We start from the raw sequence: 21292 nt of genomic DNA, 5'->3' as shown, positions 1-21292 counted from the left end.
GTCTACGGCCATACCACCCTGACCGTGCCCCCTCTCATCTGATCTCGGAAGCTAAGCAGAGTCGGGCCTGGTTAATACTTGGATGGGAGACCTCCTGGGAATACTGGGTGCTATAGGCTAAAAAAAAAAAATTATTCTTCATGGATGTTTTCAAAAACATTTTTCTTCTATCATATTCAAAATTGTGTTTTAAACATAAAGGCAGAATATAAATTATCACAGAATATAAAATATAATTTAAAAATTGCTCATGTGTGTTTTTAAAAATATTTTTCTTCTAGAATATTCAAAATTATTAAACTGAAAGTCAATATAACTTATCACCGAATGTAAATTATTATTATAATTACTAATTATGCATTATAATAAAAGATAAATTAAAATGAAAATACTTTAAACCAATGAAAAATGATTTATTACTTTGCAAATGTGAGGAAATGTCATGGACTATTCTTATGAAATACTGTAAAATTTTCAATTCCAGTGTTCAATGTTGACCCAGTTGCTAATATAAAGAATCTGTAGGACTTCCCTGTTGGTCCAGTGGTTAAGATGCAGAGCTTTCCCTGAAAAAGGTGTGGGTTCAATCCCTGGTCAGGGAAGTTTTGCATGCCATGTGGGATAGCAACAAAAAAAAGGAATCTATATCATACTGTAAAAAAATTCCATCTAGACTTACACATACCCAAATAAGCACAAGATGAATATTTTTGTGGTCTTTGTTCAGTTGCTCAGTCGTGTCCGACTCTTTGTGACCCGGTGGACTGCAGCGTGCCAGGCTTCCCTGTCCCTCATCATCTCCCAGAGCTTGCTCAAACTCATGTCCATCGAGTCAGTGATGCCATCCAACCATCTCAACCTCTCTCGTCCCCTTCTCCTCTTGCCTTTAATCTTTCCCAGCATCAGGGTCTTTTCTAATGAGTCAGCTCTTCGCATCAGGTGGCCAAAACACTGGAGCTTCAGCTTCAGCATCAGTCCTTCCAATGAATATTCAGGATTGATTTCCTGTAGGAATGACTGGTTGATCTCCTTGCAGTCCAAGGGACTCTCAAGTCTTCTCCAACAAAGAATATTTAGTAATGCAAAATGTTCCTCAGCCACCCCATGCATTCTTGCCAACACTGCCCACTCTTGAGTGCCTCTGGATCTGCCTACCAGAACCAAAAGAAAGCTAGAAATGGATCCTCAGGCCAGCAGGGAAACCGTACTCTGTTATGCAGGAATCTGATGGTTCAGGAACTCCAGAGCAGGGGTGCCATGTGTTAAATCATTTGTCTTTTCTTATAAATAAATCCTTTGGCTGTTCCAATCCTCTTTACTCTTGGAAGCAGTGTCTGTGTCTAGTATCAGCAGTGAATCAACTTACAAATCTTGGAAGCACTGGCATGCAGCCACATTTTGTTTTTAGAAGATAATGCCTGAGATGCCGGGAGGTGTTCCTGGGTTTCTCAGCCGTCTTTAGGATTATGGGATGTTGTGTGCTAGCTCCCTTGGGGCGGAGGCCCCAGGAGTTCTAACAAGTTGCAGGTGTGTTGATGATTTACTTTTGAAAATCATATCACCATCTAAAATCGGGGCCAGCTAAAATCAGGGGTGAGGAGGGCAGTGCAGAGGAAGCCCCTCATGCTTTGCTCTAAGAAGGACACACACTTTTCTATCAGATTCTGATTGAGGGTAGTTACTGCATCCTAGATCAGTTTATTTCCGTTTGAGTTTAAGGGCAAATTTTAATTCTTTAGAGCACTGATCACTGTCTGAAATATTTTGTTTAAAAATTTTTAAAAAACTTACTTTCGTGTCTTGATTTTTGGAATGTAAACTCTGCAAAGGGAGATTATTTTTTCTCTTCTCTGCCCTGCCTTGAGCAGCACGTAGTAAGATCTTAAAGAATAGATAGTGAATGACTGCAAAACTGATAAAGATAGCTTGATGGCCCACCACGTGCCAAGGTGGAGGGGCCACTTAGAAGCTTGCAGAGAGCCTGGCATAGCAGAGGATAACTGATTCTAAAACAGATTCAGACCTGCTTTGCCTGCCTTTCAATCGTTGGTTCACTCACTCAGTCCAGACTGACCCTGAGGCCCTAAGTAGTTTGCTTGGATCAGGAGATAGCAAGCCCTGTGGAGTCCCCTCTCCTGTGTGGGGGCTATACTTTTCACTTCCCAAGACTAGAACCACTTCTTTTTTTCAAAACTATGTATTCCATCCTCACAATGTGTCTCATATCTTTTTGTTGTTATTGTTGTGTTAGTTTCTGGTGTATAACGAAGAGATTATGTTAAATATATATGTATATTCTTTTTCATATTCTTTTCCATTATAGTTCATTGCAGATATTGAATGTAGTTCCTTGTGCTGTATGTACAGTAGTTTGTTTCTGCAAATCCCAAACTCCTAAATTATCCCTCTCCCACATGTTCCCCTTTTGCAACTAAGTTTGTTTTCTATGTCTGTGAGTCTGTTTCTGCTTTATAAATAAGTTCATTTGTACTATTTTTTAATTCCACATTTAAGTGATACCATTTGATATTTGTCTTTTCCTCTCTGACTTACTTAGTATGATAATCTCTAGATCTATCCATGTTGCTGCAAATGGAAGCAACATTTATTTCATTCTTTTTTATGGCTGAGTATCTCAGTGGTAAAGAATCTGCCTGCAATACAGGAGACACAGGAGATAGAATTTCAATCCCTGGTTTGAGAAGATCTCCTGGAGGAAGAAATGGCAACCCACTCCAGTATTCTTGCCTAGAAAATTCCATGGACAGAGGAGCCTGCAGGGCTGTGGTCCCTGGGGTCACAAAGAGTCAGACACCACTGAAGTGACAGAGCGATACTCCATTGTATGTATATGTGTACCACATCTTTATCCATTCATCTGTTGTTGGACCATTAGGTTGCATCCACGTCTTGGTTGTTGTAAATAGTGCTGCTATGAACACTGGGGTGCATGTATCTTTTCGAATTATAGTTTTGTCTGGATATATGCCCTAGCATGAGATTGCTGGATCACATGGCAACTCTGTTTTTAGTTTTTAGAGGAACAACCATACTGTTTTCTCCATAGCGATTACATTCCTACCAATAGTGTAGGAGGATTCCTTCTTCACGCCAGAGGGACTCCTACTTCCAATAAATGACTCCGAGGTGCTAGGCTGGCATTCCCACACAAGTGTAAGAGCTGGCACTGAAATCCAAGTTGGTGCCAAAAAGGTTAAATTATCTATCTGTTTGAAAAGTTTTCATTTTGGCTCTCCTGTATAAAAGGAGAGCAATAGGGGCAAGGTCCCTCCACTGGGCAGTAGACTTGAATATTACCTTTGTGAAAGACATGGTTCTACCCATCAAGGTAGTTGCCTAACCTCTCTGGATCCACTGTCCTATTTGGTTAAACAGGGATGAAAATAAGGCCAAGAGGAATAAATACTAACACATGTGTGTCAAATTCTCAGTCTAGACCCTGGCTACATCTTCTCACTTAGTAAATGGTGACTGGGATTATTGGTGAGTGGCAGGGATGAACCAGAGAGGCCAGAACCCTGGGTCTACCAGATGACCTCAGATATTTCTAAGTCTTGGCAATAAATGAGCTTTTACAGAGGTGGAGGTACAGGTGCTGTCACTTGCATATGTGACTCAGAGAAATGTCACCAACAACAAAGAGAAATTTGGGGTTTCCCCAATTTTAATTGAGAAATGGGGCCCAAAAGAGAAGACCTGGAGCTCCACACTTGATCTTAGCCAAAAGGCTGAGAAGCGATAGACCTGGAGCTCATTCACATATATTCCCAGAGGAATAACCAGGGTTCTCTTGGAGAAGAAAAAACATGGAATATAGATCAGAGAGGTCAGGGTTTGACTCTCCATCCTTCATTTACTGGCTACATGCACTTGGACTGGTAACATCCCTGAACTCTGGTGTCTTCCCTTCCTAGCTCCTCTCTCCCACGCCTGTGATATTCTTGTCATTAATCTCATTATCCACATATGATAATCACCCAATACATTGTTACTCTTATTACTTTAAACAACATTATTTTCCAGAACAATGAAAAATAAGAAGGAAAAAAATTGTATTTTATCTGTATTTGTTCTTTTTCTCACCACTGATTTAAAGAACATGAGTTTGAGTAAACTCCGGGAGTTGGTGATGGACAGGGAGGCCTGGCGTGCTGCAGGCCAGGTGGTTGCAAAGAGTCAGACGTGACTGAGTGACTGAACTGAACTGAACTGAACTGTTCCTTCTCTAATCATCTCCCTTCCTTTATATCCATCCGAGTTTCTGACCTACAACATTTTCCTTCTCCCCGAAGATCGTCTTTCACCATATTTTTGCCGGGCAGGTCTGAATTCCCTCAGTATTTGTTCGAGAAAGTCATATGTCTTCTTCATTTGAAAGGATAATTTCACAGATATAGAATACTAGGTTGGTGGGGGTGGGAATACAGAAAGGCAAATACAAGTTGGAGGCCATTACTGCAATAATCTACCTACTTAACCCACTTAATCCACTAATGGTCTCTGCCTAGCTTATCACAGGATTTGGGGCTCTGTATCGTGGTTGTTCTGCGATTGGGCATATGTCATTATGGTGGCTGCCCATTATCTTTTTTAAAAAGAATTTATTCATTTAGTTTTTGCTGTGCTGAGTCTTTGTTGCTGCATAGGCTTTTCTCCAGCTATGGAGAGGGGGAGCTAACCTCCAGTTGCTCTGTGTGGTTTCTCATTGTGGTAGCTGGTCTTGGTGTGGAGCACTGGCTCTAGGGAGTGTGTGTCCGATAGTTGTGACTCCCAACTTCTAGAGCACAGACTAAATAGTTGTGGCATATGGGCTTGGTTGCTCTGTGGCATGTGAGATCTTCCCAAATCAGGGATTGAACCTATGTCTCTTGCACTGTCAGGTGGATTCTTTAACACTGATCCACCAGGGCAGTCCTGCCCTTTATCTTTTGAATGAGCCTTTAATTTTAGGGAAGGAAATTTCCACTTTGTGAATCCTGCATACCTCTGCCGTGCAGAACCAGAATTCAGTTTTCCCAGCTTCCCTTGCAGCTAGGACAAAGGACGTCACCTAGATCCCACCAGTGAGAAGCAACTAAAGCAGATTTGGCTTCAGAAGAGAGATTGATGGTCACGGTGCACCTTCCATTCAGCATTCCAATGCCGGTGCCAAGAATCAGTGGGATTGGGCCTGCAGCCTGCTCAGCGGGGAGCTATGATCTTGGTTACTGGCTGCATCATGCCCTATTCGATTCTCTGGCCATCCCAGGGCTTGTGTAAGCTAATGAAAATCCTTTAATACTATCCCTTTATGTGTATGTGACTTAGGACTCATTTTGCTGTTTGCAACTTAGAATCCTAATTATGCACTTGTCTGTAAGTGTAACTTTCTCACCTCTAGCCACTACCATTCCTGTGTATTTCAAAGATTTGTGCAAATACAATAATACACGCTAAAGCCGTCTGAAAGCAGCTAGTTGCAGTTAGCATGGAGGCTGTGTTTATTTTATTTCCCACTCAATGCCCAGCACTTAGCATTTAGCTTATTTCCCATGAAGGCCCAGCACTTAGCATTTACTGGTTGGAATGTAGTAAGTGCTCAATGAATGTTGGCTGGAAAAAAAACGCTCAAATCATCACAACTTACAGGGGTAATCACCATCATCAACATCCCACTCCTTCTCCACACAGCAGGCCCCTTATGGTTCTGATTATGAGGATTGCGTGCCTCTAAAGTCAGAAAATAAACTCCAGAATTGCCTACCAGACTAGAAGACGAGGCTGTTTCCTGATGACTAATCAAGTGGACCTGAACAAGTTGGATCAGGTTCTGCCAGCAGCAATTCATATATGGATAGAAGGAACTCAAGCTTGTGCTGCTGCTATTTTGAGACAAAGTTTCCAAAATTCCAGCTGACAGTCATAGAAATATTGTTTTATAATTATATATTAAATACCAATGCAAGACGGCATTGTAAATTGCATGCTATAGGTCTCTAGCAAGAGTTTGAATGTATCTCGTTGAAGTTGGTATTTTGATGGACTAGAGCACAGTCTCCCAGCACTGACACTGTTGACATTTGAGAGGGATATTTTTTTTCCTTGGGGGCTGTCCTGTGCATTGTAGAATGTTTAGCAGCATCCCTGGTTCCTACCCATTTGGTGCCCACAGCACTGCTTTTCCCCTACTCCAGTCATGAACATCAAAAATGTCTCCAGACATTGCCAAATTTCCCCTGGGTGGGAATCACCCTGATTGAGAACTCCTGGGCTAGAGCAATATTTCTCAAGCTAAAATCAGCATCTATGCACCTGTATGGAGCCCTTGGTAGACAACAGGCCCTCTGTTGGGTACTCTGCTTTGAATTTCACAATAACACTATGAAAGTGAAAGTCATTCGGTCATGTCTGACTCTTTGCTATCCCATGGACAGTAGCCTGCCAGTCTCCTCTATCCATGGAGTTCTCCAGGCCAGAATACTGGAGTGGGTAGCCGTTCCCTTCTCCAGGGGATCTCCCTGACCCAGGAATTGAACCGGGGTCTCCTGCATTGCAGGTGGAATCTTACCAGCTGAGCTACCAGGGAAGCCCTTGGTAGCTTCCATTCTAACACTAAGACAGGAAAAATTATCCCCATTTCACCAATGAGGAAATTGAAAGGAAACCTGTTTGAGCATAATGACTGGATGTATAAACGAGTGGTCCAACAGCCACAGTGGGTTCTAATCACAATCAGCTCTTGTTGCTCACGGGCTGGAACTTTGACCCCTCCAGAACTCCAGGTTCATTGCTAATCAATCTCAATTACCCTGCAGACAAAGGAAGTGTACCTACAGTGAGGATGCCTTGAGCACTCTGAGAACTGGCTCTGACAGATGATGTTCCCCAAAGCAAATCAGGAACTCCTGATGGTGCTGAAGTCGGTGGAGAAAAAGGTAGTTCTTTTTTTAGAGATTAGCTCTGGAGATACTCAAAGATTAAAATGTCACCATGTTTCAGCCTGTTTCAGCTTCCATGGCTCTGCTTTTCTTTACCCTTTTTGCCCTTTATCCTATACCCATTGCCCCCTTTTCTGCATTGACTTCTGAGGGTTGGTATGTGGACTTGTTCATTTCTGTACCCACTGGTGCCTGGCATGTAACAAGCACATGTTTGTTGGGTGAATGAGTGAATAACTGAAAGGGGGCAGAACAGACTTAAGGGGGTTAGTGTGTGTTATATCTCCTTGATCCCTCTTAGAATCTCCCTTCCCTATCCTTTATTTGGAAGGCACTCGGTTAAGATGATGCCAGTCACTTCCATGTTCCCAAATGAGCCTCAGTTCTGAGAAGCATTAGGATGGAATTTTAGTATTGGAAGAATACTTAGACATGATCTCATCCACAGCCAGTCTGGTTCATGAATTATCTCGATCACATTCCTGATATGCCCATTAAGCCCATTCATTTGTTCATTCATTCTCTCACTTGCTGGCCCTCTGTTATGTGTCCATTTGCTCTGGATGTAAGGGAAGATGATGATCTTGGCATTTATCCAATCTGTAATAGTTAAATACTGGGCTAAACTGCTGCACCAAAGATACAATGATAACTATGGTGGTTAACTATGATAGTATGTTATGGAAATCAACCCTGAATATTCATTGGAAGGACTGATGCTAAAACTGAAGCTCCAATACTTTGGCCACCTGATGCAAAGAGTCAACTCATTGGAAAAGACCCTGATGCTGGGAAAGACTGAAAGCACAAGGAGAAAGGGGCGGTAGAGGATGAAATGTTTAGACAGCATCACCGATTCAATGGATACGAATTTGAGCAAACTCCAGATCAAACCAGTCAATCCTAAAGGTAATCAACTCTGAATATTCACTAGAAGGACTGATGCTGAAGCTGAAACTCCAATACTTTGGTCACCTGATGCGAAGAGCTGACTCATTGGAAAAGACCCTGATGCTGGGAAAGATTGAGGGCAGGAGGAGAAGGGGATGGCAGAAGTGTTTAGATGGCATCACTGACTCAATGGATGTGAATTTGAGCAAACTCCAACAGATGATGAAGGACAGGGAAGCCGGGCATGCTGCAGTCCATGGGGTTGCAAAGAGTTGGACACAACTGAGCGACTGAACAATAGCCAGGAGATAATGGAGGACAGAGGAGCCTGGTGTGCTGTAGTCCATGGGGTTGCAAAGAGTCAGACACGACTTAGCGATTTAGCAACAAAATCCTCTCTTAACGGTCCAGAGGTCAGAAGGGTGTTAGGGCAGGAAGTTCAAGGTCAGAAGGGTGTTCTGTCTGAGGTTATCCAGGCTCCTTCCCTCTGGTTAGTCTGTTCCTTCCTAGGGCGTGGTCCTCTCCTGCAGTGTGGAAGCAGCCCGTCCACCCTTATGTCCCTATCACAGCCTACACAAGAGTGAACAGTCACTATACACATCATTTCTCACATCCCATTTGCTGGAATTTAGTCACGTGGCCACTTCTACTTCCAAAGGAAGCTGGGATATACAGTCTCTAGCCAGGTAGTCATGTGCTCAGCTAAAATTAGATTCTGCGCATATTCTGTTTTTAAAAGGAAAGAAGGGACAAATCAATAACAAAGATCAGGTGGTAGTCTTTGCCACACAGCCCAACTCCTTTATTCTTTTAGTTTTACAGATAAGGAAACTGAGGCCCAGAGAGGAGAAGTAGCTTATCTGAGGTCTCATAATGAGGTAGTGACAATAGAATTTTTAAAATCTGTCTCCTGCCCCCTAAGTCATACTTAGGGCATACACCTTCCATCTCAATACATGGTGCCTTTTATTATTAGTACTACTTCATGTGGCTTCTTATGTAGACTAAAAAAACCCATGCAACCTAAAAGTTGACGGTTATGTTTTATTCGGTGGAGAAAACTGAGGACTTGAGCCTGGAGCACAGCATTTCAGATAGCTCTGAGTGACTGATCCAAAGAGGCAAGTGGGGAGCCCGGGTTTATACGAGTTTTTACATAAAAGACAAGATAGTCAAAAAATCAAAAGATTACTATTAGCTAGAGAAAACCAGGTATCTCAAGGTAAGGAATTTAGCGTTTTTATATATATGGGAAGATACAAGATCCTGGGTTCATTGAAATCTTTCTTTTGAAATATTACTCAGCCATAGAAAGGAATGAAATTGTGCCATTTGCAGAGACATGGATGAACCTAGAGACTGTCATACAATGTGAAGTAAGTCAGAAAGAGAAAAACAAGTATAGTATAGTATAATATCACTTATATGTGCAATCTAGAAAAATGGTACAGATGAAATTATTTGCAAAGCAGAAATAGAGACAGAGACATAGAGAACAAATTCATGGATACCAAAGGGAGAAGAGAGGGACAGGATGAACTGGGAGATTCAGTTCAGTTCAGTTGCTCAGTCATTTCTGACTCTTTGTGACCCCATGGACTGCAGAACGCCAGGCTTCTCTGTCCACCATCAACTCCCAGAGCTTGCTCAAACTCATGTCCATTGAGTCAGTGATGTCATCCAACCATCATCCTCTGTCGTCCCCTTCTCCTCCTTCAATCTTTTCCAGCATCAGGATATTTTTTCCAGTGAGTCAGTTCTTCACATCTGGTGGCCAAAATATTGGGGTTTCAGCTTCAACCATCAGCCAGTCCAGTGAATATTCAGGACTGATTTCCTTTAGGATGGACTGGTTAGATTTCCTTGCAGTCCCAGGGACTCTCAAGAGTCTTCTCCAACACCACAGTGCAAAAGCATCAATTCTTTGGTGCACAGCTTTCTATATAGTCCAACTCTCACATCCATATATGACTACTGGAAAAACCAGAGCTTTGATTAGATGGACCTTTGTTGGCAAAGTAATGTCTCTGCTTTTTAATATGCTGTCTAGTTGGTCATAGTTTTTCTTCCAAGGAGCAAGAGTCTTTCAATTTCATGGCTGCAGTCACCATCTGCAGTGATTTTGGAGCCCCCAAAAATAAAGTCTGCCACTATTTCCACTGTTTCCCCTTCTATTTGCCATTAAGTGATGGGACCAGATGCCATGATCTTAGTTTTCTGAATGTTGAGTTTTAAGCCAATTCTTCCACTCTCCTCTTTCACTTTCATGAAGAGGCTCTTTAGTTCTTCTTCACTTTCTGCCATAAGGGTGGTATCATCTGCGTTATCTGAAGTTATTGATATTTCTCCTGGCAAACTTGATTCCAGTTTGTGCTTCATCCTGCCTGGCATTTCACATGATGTACTCTGCATATAAGTTAAATAAGCAGGGTAACAATATACAGCCTTGATGTACTCCTTTCCCTATTTGGAACTAGTCTTTTGTTCCATGTCCATTTCTAACTGTTGCTTCTTGACCTGCATACAGATTTCTCAGGAGGCAGATAAGATGGTCTTGAATTCCCATCTCTTCAAGAAGCAGAAGATATTAAAATATTAAGAAGAGGTGGCAAGAATGCACAGAAGAACTATACAAAAAAGATCTTCATAACCAGATAACCACGATGATGTGATCGCTCACCTAGAGCCAGACATCCTGGAATTTGAAGTCAAGTGGGTCTTAGGAAGCATCACTAAAAACAAACCTAGTAGAGGTGATGGAATTCCAGTTGCACTACTGCAAATCCTAAAAGATGATGCTGTGAAAGTGCTGCAGTTAATATGCCAGGCAATTTGGGAAACTCAACAGTGGCCACAGGACTAGATAAGGTCAGTTTTCATTCCAATCCCAAAGAAAGGCAATGCCAAAGAATGTTCAAACTACCGCACAATTGCACTCATCTCACACGCTAGCAAAGTAATGCTCAAAATTCTCCAACTGAGGCTTCACCAGTACGTGAACTGTGAACTTCCAGGTGTTCAAGCTGGATTTACAAAAGGCAGAGGAACCAGAGATCAAATTGTCAACAACTGTTGGATCATCGAATTGGGAGATTGGGATTGAGATATATACACTATATATAGTATGTATAACAGAGATAATTAATGAGCACCTACTGTGTATAGCACAGGGAGCCCTACTCAGTGCTCTGTGGGGACCTCAATGGGAAGGAAATCTAAAAAAGAGGGGTTATATGTATATGCATGGCTGATTCACTTTGCTGTACAGTAGAAACGAACACAACTTTGTAAAGAAACTATACTCCAATAAAAATGAATAAAAAACAAAGCAGAACATAAAAAGAAAGTATTCCTTTGATATGCACCTCAGCTATCTGGGGTCAGTATCCTGTGTTTTTTCATCCTGAGTTTCCTCAGGGTACTCAGGCTGGGAGGAGGGCACTACAATTGGATGATTCAGGGGGATGGCAAATATCACGTTTCCATCCTGAGTTCCCTAAGAGCTCACCAACAACATCCAGAGTGGCTGTAGTGGCTGATGGCTGCAACATCACTGATGTTGTTTACTGATATGGCAGGCGACATTTTTAGTTCACAACTATTCTACAGATCAGTGATTCTCTGTCCTTTTTTTCAGAAGAGGAAGACTTGGGGAACTTTTTAAGGAACAATGAAAGACTTTTATTCTTTCCCCACTAAAATACTGAAACATGCTTTCATGGGCATGCACACACATACATAAGTCCACGCAAGTTCAAGTGCAGTTTACGGTATTCATTCCTTTAAGCCCCTAAGAACCCTTGTCAATCCAGGGGGGAACACTGTGTTACACATTCCGTGGATGGTGCTTTTGGCAGCTACTAAACCTTCCTCCTGACCCAGCCTGGTTCACGTTACAGCTAGAATTTCCCTCCAACACTTAATTAATTTGAGGTCAGCATGGAGCTACTATGCAAGTTGTTTTAATAAAAGAATGAGGAGCTCAGAATTGCTGGGCTACCAAGTTGCAAACTAGGGAAGTTTTATCATGCCAGGGAAAGCAGTTACACCGCCACAGTAGCTAGTGACAGACCCTTATTTTAAGTAAGCTATTGTGCACAGACACACTCACCCACAAAGGCTCTTAACAATAAAAGGTTAGTCTTTGAAGTTACCATTTAAAAAAAATCTTTAGGGAGGTTTTGCTACCAGAGTGAAATGATTTTCAACAACGAATTGGCTGTACAAACCATTCCTTATCTTGGCATGCCACAAAACAGCCTTTCTTACTTTTTTTTCTTTATAATGTACAATGCTGCCAAACAGAACATATTGAAAAAGAATGCAAGCAGACGGTATTTACTCTAAGTGAACCAGAATCAAGTTTTAAATAAAATAGGCTTAACAGAAACGATAACAAAATCTGATCTAGCAGATTCAAAAAAAACAAAAAAAATGGCTTGGCACAGAAGATATCCTACCCCAGAGAATTACATGAGCCTCCTCAGCATGATCGTGCTACATAAAATTACAGGTTAAAACTGCTGGAGTTTATAGCTTTAAATGCAAGTCTGGTGAATGCTTAATCATTCTCTCTGTGATAGGAGCAGCAGCCCCGAGAATCTACTCATGAAAATTGAAGTCAGAAAAAGCATCCCAGTTCTTATTTTCTGTGCCTCTATTTGGGATTCGAGACGCAACACAGAATCATCTACTCAATCCCTTGTCAGATTCATAGGAGCAGCTCTAGACTATAACTTCCCTGGTCCATCCACAGTTAACCTTCTGTGGACAGAAGACAGATCCACTCAGGGCAGAGAAGCAGACGGCTTTTAGTTTATTGATTTATTTTGCAGAGAGTCAAAAGATCACACAAAGCCTTACCAGCACGTGAGCCAGGCAAGAGGGCCAGACCTGTAAGCGGGCTTTGTCTCAAACACAGCTAACATCAAGTAGCTCAGCCACTCTCATTCAGGAGGCTGGGTGACACCCCACATTATTCAGGAGAAAGAAGAGTGAGGTGTAATACTTGCTTCAGAATAATTCAGCTGGCGGGACCTGACTGATTCCTGCAGCCACGAAGAGTCATGATGAGAGTTTCTGGAGGCTTCCCAGCCTCAGCTCTCTGCTAGGGAGAGCAGAGTGGTAGACAAGAGCGCACCACCTTGTCATCCACACCCCATTTCCACATCTGGAGATCCTCCTGGTTGGAAATGAGTCTTGGTGGGGAAGCTGGGATGGTCAGATTAAATGCCTGACTCTGTCTCCTTGACAAAAGACCTCACCCAGACCCGGTAGGAGAATGGAGTTCTCATCTGTCTTCTTTTGGCAGAGGGCTTCTGACCAGGACCCTGTCCTTCAGTGGACAAGGGTCCACTGAAATTTCCTCTATCTCAGTCTTTCCTAAAAGCACCTGAAAAATCATTTTTGGTAAAGAATATTTTATGGAGCTGTAAGTAGGAAGAGTTAAGAGCTGAGCCTTCTATGTGGAATGAAAACATAAACTTCTACTTAGCTTTGAAGCATATATACTATGTATTAGCCTTAGTTATGCATGTGGATTCACTTATATCTCTCATAAATCTAGAGTTGTGTAGCTCACATAATCCTTGGGACAAATGATAATTTTATAGATGATGAGACACAGAGAAGAACCACAAATCCTCTGCTGTGCCTCCAGGACACCCTGGACAGCCTTTTATCATGGGAGGTGGCAGGAAGCATTTTTTACTTGCTGGTCTCCTGAATGCTCTAGCCCAGCATCTAATACAAAAGACAAGCTCAGGGCATGCGAATTAAAGGACTAAATGACAAGAGGGAAGAAGTCTTTTGCCAGAAGCTGTTTGGACATCACCTCTAACCAAGGTTTTATTAGGTATACTTCATGTGTTGAGGGATTCCCAGGTGGCTCAGTGGTAAAGAATCCATCTGCCAGTGTAGGAGATGGGGGTTTGATCACTAAGTTAGGAAGATTCCCTGGAGGAGGAAATGGCAACCCACTCCAGTATTCTTGCTTGGAAAATTTAATGGACAGAGGAGCCTGGAGGGGTACAGTCTGTGGGGTTGCAAAGAATCGGACATGACTGAGCGACTAAGCATAGCAACAAAAGACAGAGGAGAAGGTGACATAGGGAGACAGAAGGCTGCGTGTAGATGGCAGCAAGGCTGGGGTCCTACAGCCTTGAGGCAAGGAGGCAGTCCCTGGAACCATCAGAAGCAGGAAGAAGTCTGTAACCAAGCCCCACCTCAGAGACTCCAGAGGGAATCCACTGTGCAGACAACTTCATTTCATATTTCTGAACTCCAGGACAGTGAGGAAATATACGTCTGCTGCTTTAAGACACCAAGTTCATGATAACTTTTTACCATAGCCGTCGGTGGCAACGGTGGCATTCAGGGCAAGCTATTTGACCCTCTGAGCTTCTTTTTATCCAAAATAAAGGACTTTGGATCCCCTGCAAAATGGGGATTTCCTAGCACCGCCTCTTGACACATAGTAACTTAGTGATGAACCATGAAACATGCCTTACAAAATCAGGTGTGGATTAGTGTCCACAAGTTTTTTTCAAAGTGAAAATATTTCTCATTGTTTTTGCTGATTATTAAAATATGTCATACATAAAATATATAAAACTACTTTAAAAAGAAGGTTAAAATGATCTGAATTTCACAACCACTATTCCCTACACCGTTTCTTTAAGATCTGATACCTATGTTTGAACTGTGGATTGAAACCTTCACCACTTTGCAACCATTCGGACTCGCCTTTAATCTCTATGCTTCTGTGCCTGTCAGTACAGGGGTGATGGTCAAGCCCACCGGCCAGGTTTGCTGTGAGGATTAAAAGGGGTGATCCATGAAAAGCACTGGAAGTGACAGGCCTGGAATAATATCTATAAATGGGAGAGGATCCAGGGAAGAGTTTGCTTGGAGGGCCACGATTCCTGCAAACGGCTGGCATGGGGCTGGCACCCAGAAAGCGCTCCATACGATGCGTCACAGATGTCATCCTGAACACCCCTGTGCTCTGACACTGCTCCAGCCTCCTGGAACAGCCGAAATCCTCCTTACTAGGCTTCAGTAATTTGCCCAGCCACCCCCTTTCCCTCCCACATGGCTGATTCCTTCTTGTCCTTCTGGTCTCAGCTCACACGCCATCTCCTTCCAGTTGGCTTCTCTGAATGTGGATAAGGAAGAGCAAATCTGACTCCATCTTGGATCTGTTTCCTTTACTTTAACCTTTGTGTTCTATTGCTTTTGCTACCAGTTAAGAATGTTGAGACTTCCCTGTGGTTAAGAATCTATGCCTGCACTGCAGGGGGTGCGGGTTCAATCCCTGGTCAGGGAACTAAGATCCCACATGCCACACCGCCGTAGGCAAAAATATATATATAATATTGCCTCTAGCATGAGATATACAGAATAACCCGTTCTCAAGGCCCTGATCTTTCGAGGTATAACACTTTTCTGTTTATACAGAGATAAAAAGTTGCAGAACAAGGACTAACATTTGCCATGTTGGAGGTTTACAGAAACACTGTGGCCTGACCTAGTGGGTAACTGCAAGAACAAAGGATTCTGACACCAGGCACTTTGGAACAACCAACCACACCCCTTCCCCTTTTAGTAAAAGAGAAGCCTGAATTGTAACTTGGGAAAGATGAAGGTTCTTTTTAGACAACAGTCCACTATCATCTTGGTCTGCTGGCTTTCCAAATAAAGTCCCTACTCCTTTCCCCAACAATTTGTCTCCTGATTTATCGGCCTGTCTCGTGGCGAGCAGCACAAACTTGGACTCGATGACCGATGAGGGGCCTCCCTGTGGGTGTTGCCCTTGTCCTGCACCAGCCTTCTAAACTTCAACTTCACAGATCCTGTGTTACTCATCACAGGGTCTGTCTTTAGCACCCACCCCAGGACCTGGCCCACAGTAAGTGTTCAGAAAACGCTTGTTCAACAAAGGAGGAAGTTCGGTCAGTTCAGTCGCTCAGTGGTATCTGATTCTTTGTGACCCTATGAACTGCAGCACGCCAGGCATCCCTGTTCATCACCAACTCCTGGAGCTTGCTCAAACTCATGTCCATGGAGTCGGTGATGCCATCCAAACATCTCGTTCTCTGTCGTCCCCTTCTTGAACAAGTGCTCATGACTTCTTTCCGCAGGACCCTGCACCTGCCCAGACTCTCAGAACTGGGACAGCTGCTTCCTGTGTTCCCACAGCCTCCCAGGCTTCCTTCCACACCGCACAGGCTGCAGTTACAGCCTTTGCATGCATGACTGTTAATTGAATATCCGTATTCATCAGCTTTTTCCGTGATAATGCTGTGGAACAATGCTTCCCCCCAATCTCAGTGGTTTACAAGAGCACTTATTTTTCTTGCTTGTGAGCTTGTAGCTGTTGAAGCAGTCAACATGGGTTGGAAAAGAATTTCCAGACACAGAGCATTTCAGAAGGGAGCGAGTTTATTAAGAACAAAGAGCAGAGATAAAGTGGGCACTGTGAGCGCAGTGGGCTGGCCTCTTGACAGACCACGGAGAGTTGATAGCCTTTCTGGGTTAGTAGGCAATTTTAATAGCCTTGGGACAAAGAAAATCCCTGCTGGAAAGCTGGCATTAGGTGACTGCTTACGGTGCTATAGGGTGACCACAGAGGTGGGCATTTTTGCCTAATATTGGGTGAAAAAGCCTGCTGGTGCTGATCAGGGGGGCTCCTGGCAATGGCTACAAAGGGGTTCAGTCAGCTTTGGAGGTGACCGTGGTTCTGGACTCGATGCAAACCACACCTCACACCTGTGGCCCTGGGGCAGGACCCAGCAGTAGCTCTGCTTCAGGACACATGTGGGGTTCAGCATGCCCCTTGGGGTTCAGAGGCTACCCAAGGCCCGCTCTTCTCATGGTGGATGGCAGAAGGACAAGAGAGCTGAAACATGTGACATCTTAGACTGTCACTCAGAACCCGTACACCCTCACTTCCTCCCAGAGACCAGTGGCCAAACTAAGTTCAGTGGCACGCTCCATGTCAGTGGTCAGAAAGTAAGAAATGGCCCCTTATCCCAGTGAACCACGTCAAGGACAGGGAGAGAAGGGAGAACCGTGAGACCAGAGTACAATTTACACCATAGCTCCTTATGGAGGATAGTAACTAACACCTGTGTTGTATTTATTGTGTTCCAGGTAGCGACATCATTTATTCTGCATAACAACCCTAGGAAGGGTGAAAATACTGTTATTATCATACCCATTTTATGGGTGAACAAACTGAGGCCAGCAGAGGTTAAGTAATTTACCCAAGTTAGCCTGCTAGAGAGTGTCAAAGTGGGGTGAAATCTGGGAGGAACAGGACCCAGGGCTCATGCCTGTCACCACCCCTCCTCCTGCCTTGATCTGGGGGCTGTACCTGCTTTATCTTGGTTCATTATATTGCTCGCTATAGCCTGGTCACTCAGCCAATGCTTGTCAGCAAAATGCTGCTGCTGCTGCTGCTAAGTCGCTCCAGTCGTGTCCAACCCTGTGTGACCCCATAGACAGCAGCCCACCAGGTTCCACTGGTCCTGGGATTCTCCAGGCAAGAACACTGGAGTGGGTTGCCATTTCCTTCTCCAATACATGAAAGTGAAAAGTGAAAGTGAGGTCGCTCAGCGATCCTATGGACTGCAGCCTACCAGGCTCCTCCGTCCACGGGATTTTCCAGGCAAGAGTACTGGAGTGGGTTACCATTGCCTTCTCCGTCAGCAGAATGAAAAGCAAGAAATATTTATTCATCGTTGTTATGTGCCTGGGCCCTGTTACCCACTTTTATAAATATGATGTGATAGAATCCTCATAGCAATGCTGGGGAGTTAATACCAACCTCCCCATTTTACGGATGAGAACTCGAAGTTGGAACGCACAGAGGCTGTAAGTGGTGGAAGCAGGTCTGTGAATGAGGCTTGTCTGACCCATGAGGCCTAGTGGTTTGGGCCAGTCCTGAAACTTTGGCTGGATGGGGCTGGCTCCCAGGGTTCACTCACCTCCCATCGTCTCCGGGAGGTTTCTTCTGATGTTAGAGAACCATCTCAGCCATCCATAGTCTCCTTCTCCCCCTCGTCTCCCAGAGAGAGAGAGAGAGAGAGAAACAGGCAAAACTTGGGGGTTGGGAGAAAGGATGGGGAAGTAAAAGAACCGCTGCTTTCTATTAATACGAAGCACAGATGGTGGCTGAAGACGCCCAGTAGATGGCAGGATGTGGCCAACGATCCTGGCTGCCTGGCGCGCTGGGCCGGCCGGACTGCACCGCGCGGGGGACCTGCGGGTCCCTCTGAGAGTCCGCGCTCGCCCCAGGAGAGCCTTGAAGCTCACGCATCGCACCCCCGTCCCTTTTGCTAACCTGCTTTAGTTCAGTTTCAGGGGACTCCCGAGGCCCACGCGCAGCCAGCCCTAGGGAGAATGATTTGGGGGCAAACTCCACCCCCTTTGGGACTCAGTTTCCCCCGTAGAATGCAGGGGAGAAACGGTCCGAGAGGGTCCAGACTACGTTCACTCATTAAACATTTATAAAACACCAAGAGGAAACGCGTCTGCGGCAGAACTGCCCGGGACTCTGCTCAAGTGGGCAAATAAGGTCAAAGGGGCGTCCGAGGGGCTCCCTCCGCAGCCAGCGCCGACTAACCGAAGAGCTCCTTTATCCCTAAACCTCAGTCTACCCGACTCTAAAATGGGCAACACTGGTTTTTGGAGGTGACAGAGGATTGCGCTTCTAAAGCGTTTGGTTGGGGCCGGGCGCACACTAGATGGCTCACGACTTGCTTAACGCCGGGAGGTGAGCGCCCGACTCCTCCGGGCGGACCCGGCGCTCAGCTCCGGTGCCCGCGTCTACTCCCAGAGCCGTTCGCCCGCAGCGCCCGCCGCGCCCCCTCCTCCAGGCCGCCCTCGGGGTTGCGCTCGCGCGCCTCCTCTGCGCAGCCCGCGCCCATCGCCTCCTTCCCCTCCTGCTCCTCCTCCTCTTCCCGCCCCGGCTCCGGTCTCCAGCGAGGAGCGCGGCTCCGTTTGGCCCGGCACAGGGAGCTCCCTCGTTCCCGGGTGGGTGCGGGCGCCTGGAACCCGGCCCGGAGGACACGCTAGCGTGGCCCGGGCGCGGCGCGAACGCCGGGAGAGCGCCGCCGGGGGCGGGGGGACGCCCCGGAGGAGGGGGCGCGGTTCCCGCCCCTGCGCGGCGCTCTGCCCCCTCCGGCTCGGCGCGCGGCGGCAGCCGGGACTGGACGCTCGCGGCTCATCCGCACCCCGCGCGGCGCGCCCCGCATCCCGGCGGCCGGGCATGTAGCAGCGGCAGCCGCCGCGGCGGAATATGGGCGGGAACCACTCCCACAAGCCCCCGGTGTTTGACGAGAATGAGGAAGGTAAGAGGGCTTCGGTCGGGCAGCCCTCCTTCCCCCGTTACCCTCGGCTGAGCGCGGGCTGCGCGCCCGACCCGTGCCGGGCGCGGGGCTTTCCTCCGAGGCAACAACTCCTCTCTGTCGGCGCCCCTTAGCGGGGCCCGGGAGACGGCGCCCAGCGCGGGCCGGGCGCGGATTCCTAGGGAAAGGAGAGCGCCGAGGCTTCACTTGGGGAGGCAGCAGGGGGGAGCGGACTATGGGGGCGAGCCCGGATGTTACCCGGGCTCCGGGGAAGCCGAGGTCCCCCTTCAGAAGACGGCGGCTGCAGGAGGCGGCGAGTGTGTGTGCGCGCGTGTGTGAGCGCGCGCGCGTGTGTGTACTATGCATTTGGTCTGGTGCACGGGCAGGTTCCATGCCGCCCTCCTCATTCGCCCAGGACAATCTGGGGAAACTTTTCCCGGTTAAACTCTTGAGGCCGGGCGGAAAGCGTCCCGCTGTTGGCCGCCTCCCAGGTGAAAGAGTGTTGTAGGCGGTCCAGCCTCGTCGAAACTCCAGACCTGGGTTCCTGCGGCTCAGGTCGGTAGAGCTTGGTGTTTGGACCAGCAGAACCCCTTTCCCAGCGCTGTGTGTCTGTGGGGCAACTTCCTTAACCTCTCTGAAACCTTCCTTTCTTCATCTAGGAGATGAGACTTATGATAACCGCCCTCTACCTTAGGGGACTGTTTGAAGCTTAACCACTGGTAATGCACGTTTGAAGTGCCTTGTAAATAGAATCAGTACCGAGCTCTGCACAGGATGCTGTTTATCTGGTAACTCTGCCTGTGAAAGCTCTGTTTCCTATTGCACCGGTTTCTCCAGCCTCAGGTGCCCTCTGTAAGAGCCAGGACTCCTGAGCACATTTCATGTACCAGACACTGTTCTAGGCTTTATATGTCCTCACTCAGGTCTCACGGCAGCTCTAGGAGGTGGGTACCTTTGTTGTTCCATTTTACAGGTGAAGGGATGTGTCACAGCTGGCTTGGAGGCTGGACACTCTTGCCCTGGAGACAGTAGGCTTTTGGGCACTGGTCATGGTCTCTAGATCTTCCAAGGTTGTACATGCATGCATGCTCAGTTGTGTCCGACTCTTTGCAACCCTATGGACTGTAGCCTGCCAGGCTCCTCTGTCCATGGAATATTCCAGGCAAGAATACTGGAGTGGGTTGCTATGCCCTCCTCTAGGGAATCTTCCTGACCCAGGAATCGAACCCACTTCCCTTGCATCTCCTGCATTGGCAGATGGATTTTTTACCATAGTGCTGCCTGGGAAGTCCGAGATTGTGGATGGGAGTCAAATGCTCACCCCACAGTTCCTCTGAGAAGAATACCTGAGTTTGGTCAGTGTAATTGAATCAGGCCCATCTGGCCTTTTCTTACAGGAGTTCCCAGTCTGGTGGCACTGAAGACCATCCGTGGTGCTAAGGGCTGTAAGTGGGGCCAGTGTAGGATTTGGGGGCCCAGGGAGGATTGATCCCTTCCTGTTTGTTATTCTGGAGCACAGGAAGGTGGGAAGCCAGGAGTGGACAGAGAACAGGTAGACAGGTGGGTGGGGGAGGCTCTCCTGTGTTCCAGGAAGCATTTGGACACCGTGTAGCTGAACTCTCCCCAACCAAGCTCACAAAAACCCTGCACTGCTCTATGGAAGGCAAAGTGATCTCGACACGGTATATAAATGTGTGCTCTGCTAGGAACATCCTACTTGGGGTGGATGTGGGGTAGGCCTGTTCCTCTGGGAGCCTTTTTGTCCTGTGAGGTTACATTCAGAGCTGCTCAGACCCTGTGAGAAGATACAAACTCATTGACAGATGGAGAGGATGAACTTGGGTCAAAACCTTTCTCTTTTCAACAAGTCAAAGGTTTCCTGTCTATTTTGGGGAAGGGACCAATACTGGTCTGCTCAGGCTGCTATTAATATAACAAGATACCCCAGATGCTTAAACATTAGAATCTGCTGCTGGTGGTGGCTTAAACAACAGAAATTTATTTTCTCACTGTTTTGGAGGCTGGAAGTCCAAGACCAGGGTGCCTTCGGGGTGGGTTTCTGGCGAGGGCTCTCTTCCTGGCTGGTAGACAGCCTCCTCCTTGGGTCCTCAC

The 21292-nt window shown here is 46.1% G+C and overlaps 1 protein-coding gene and 1 pseudogene across 2 annotated transcripts in view; both read left to right on the top strand.

The window, feature by feature from the left end:
• LOC122428507 lies at window positions 1–119 on the top strand (annotated as a pseudogene).
• Window positions 120–18810: 18691 nt separating this feature from the next.
• Window positions 18811–21292, top strand: part of STK32B (serine/threonine kinase 32B) — a 373534-nt gene continuing 371052 nt past the window's right edge. For both annotated transcript variants that reach the window (XM_043448462.1, XM_043448461.1), the window contains exon 1: window positions 18811–19183. In XM_043448462.1, coding sequence (XP_043304397.1) covers window positions 19132–19183 — 52 coding nt within the window. In that variant the 5' untranslated portion in view covers window positions 18811–19131. The remainder of the gene's footprint in view (window positions 19184–21292) is intronic.

This window comes from Cervus canadensis, chromosome 26 (genome assembly GCF_019320065.1).
Source record: "Cervus canadensis isolate Bull #8, Minnesota chromosome 26, ASM1932006v1, whole genome shotgun sequence".
In the NCBI taxonomy this organism is placed as follows: Eukaryota; Metazoa; Chordata; class Mammalia; order Artiodactyla; family Cervidae; genus Cervus; species Cervus canadensis.
This window is presented reverse-complemented; position numbering and strand designations above follow the sequence as displayed.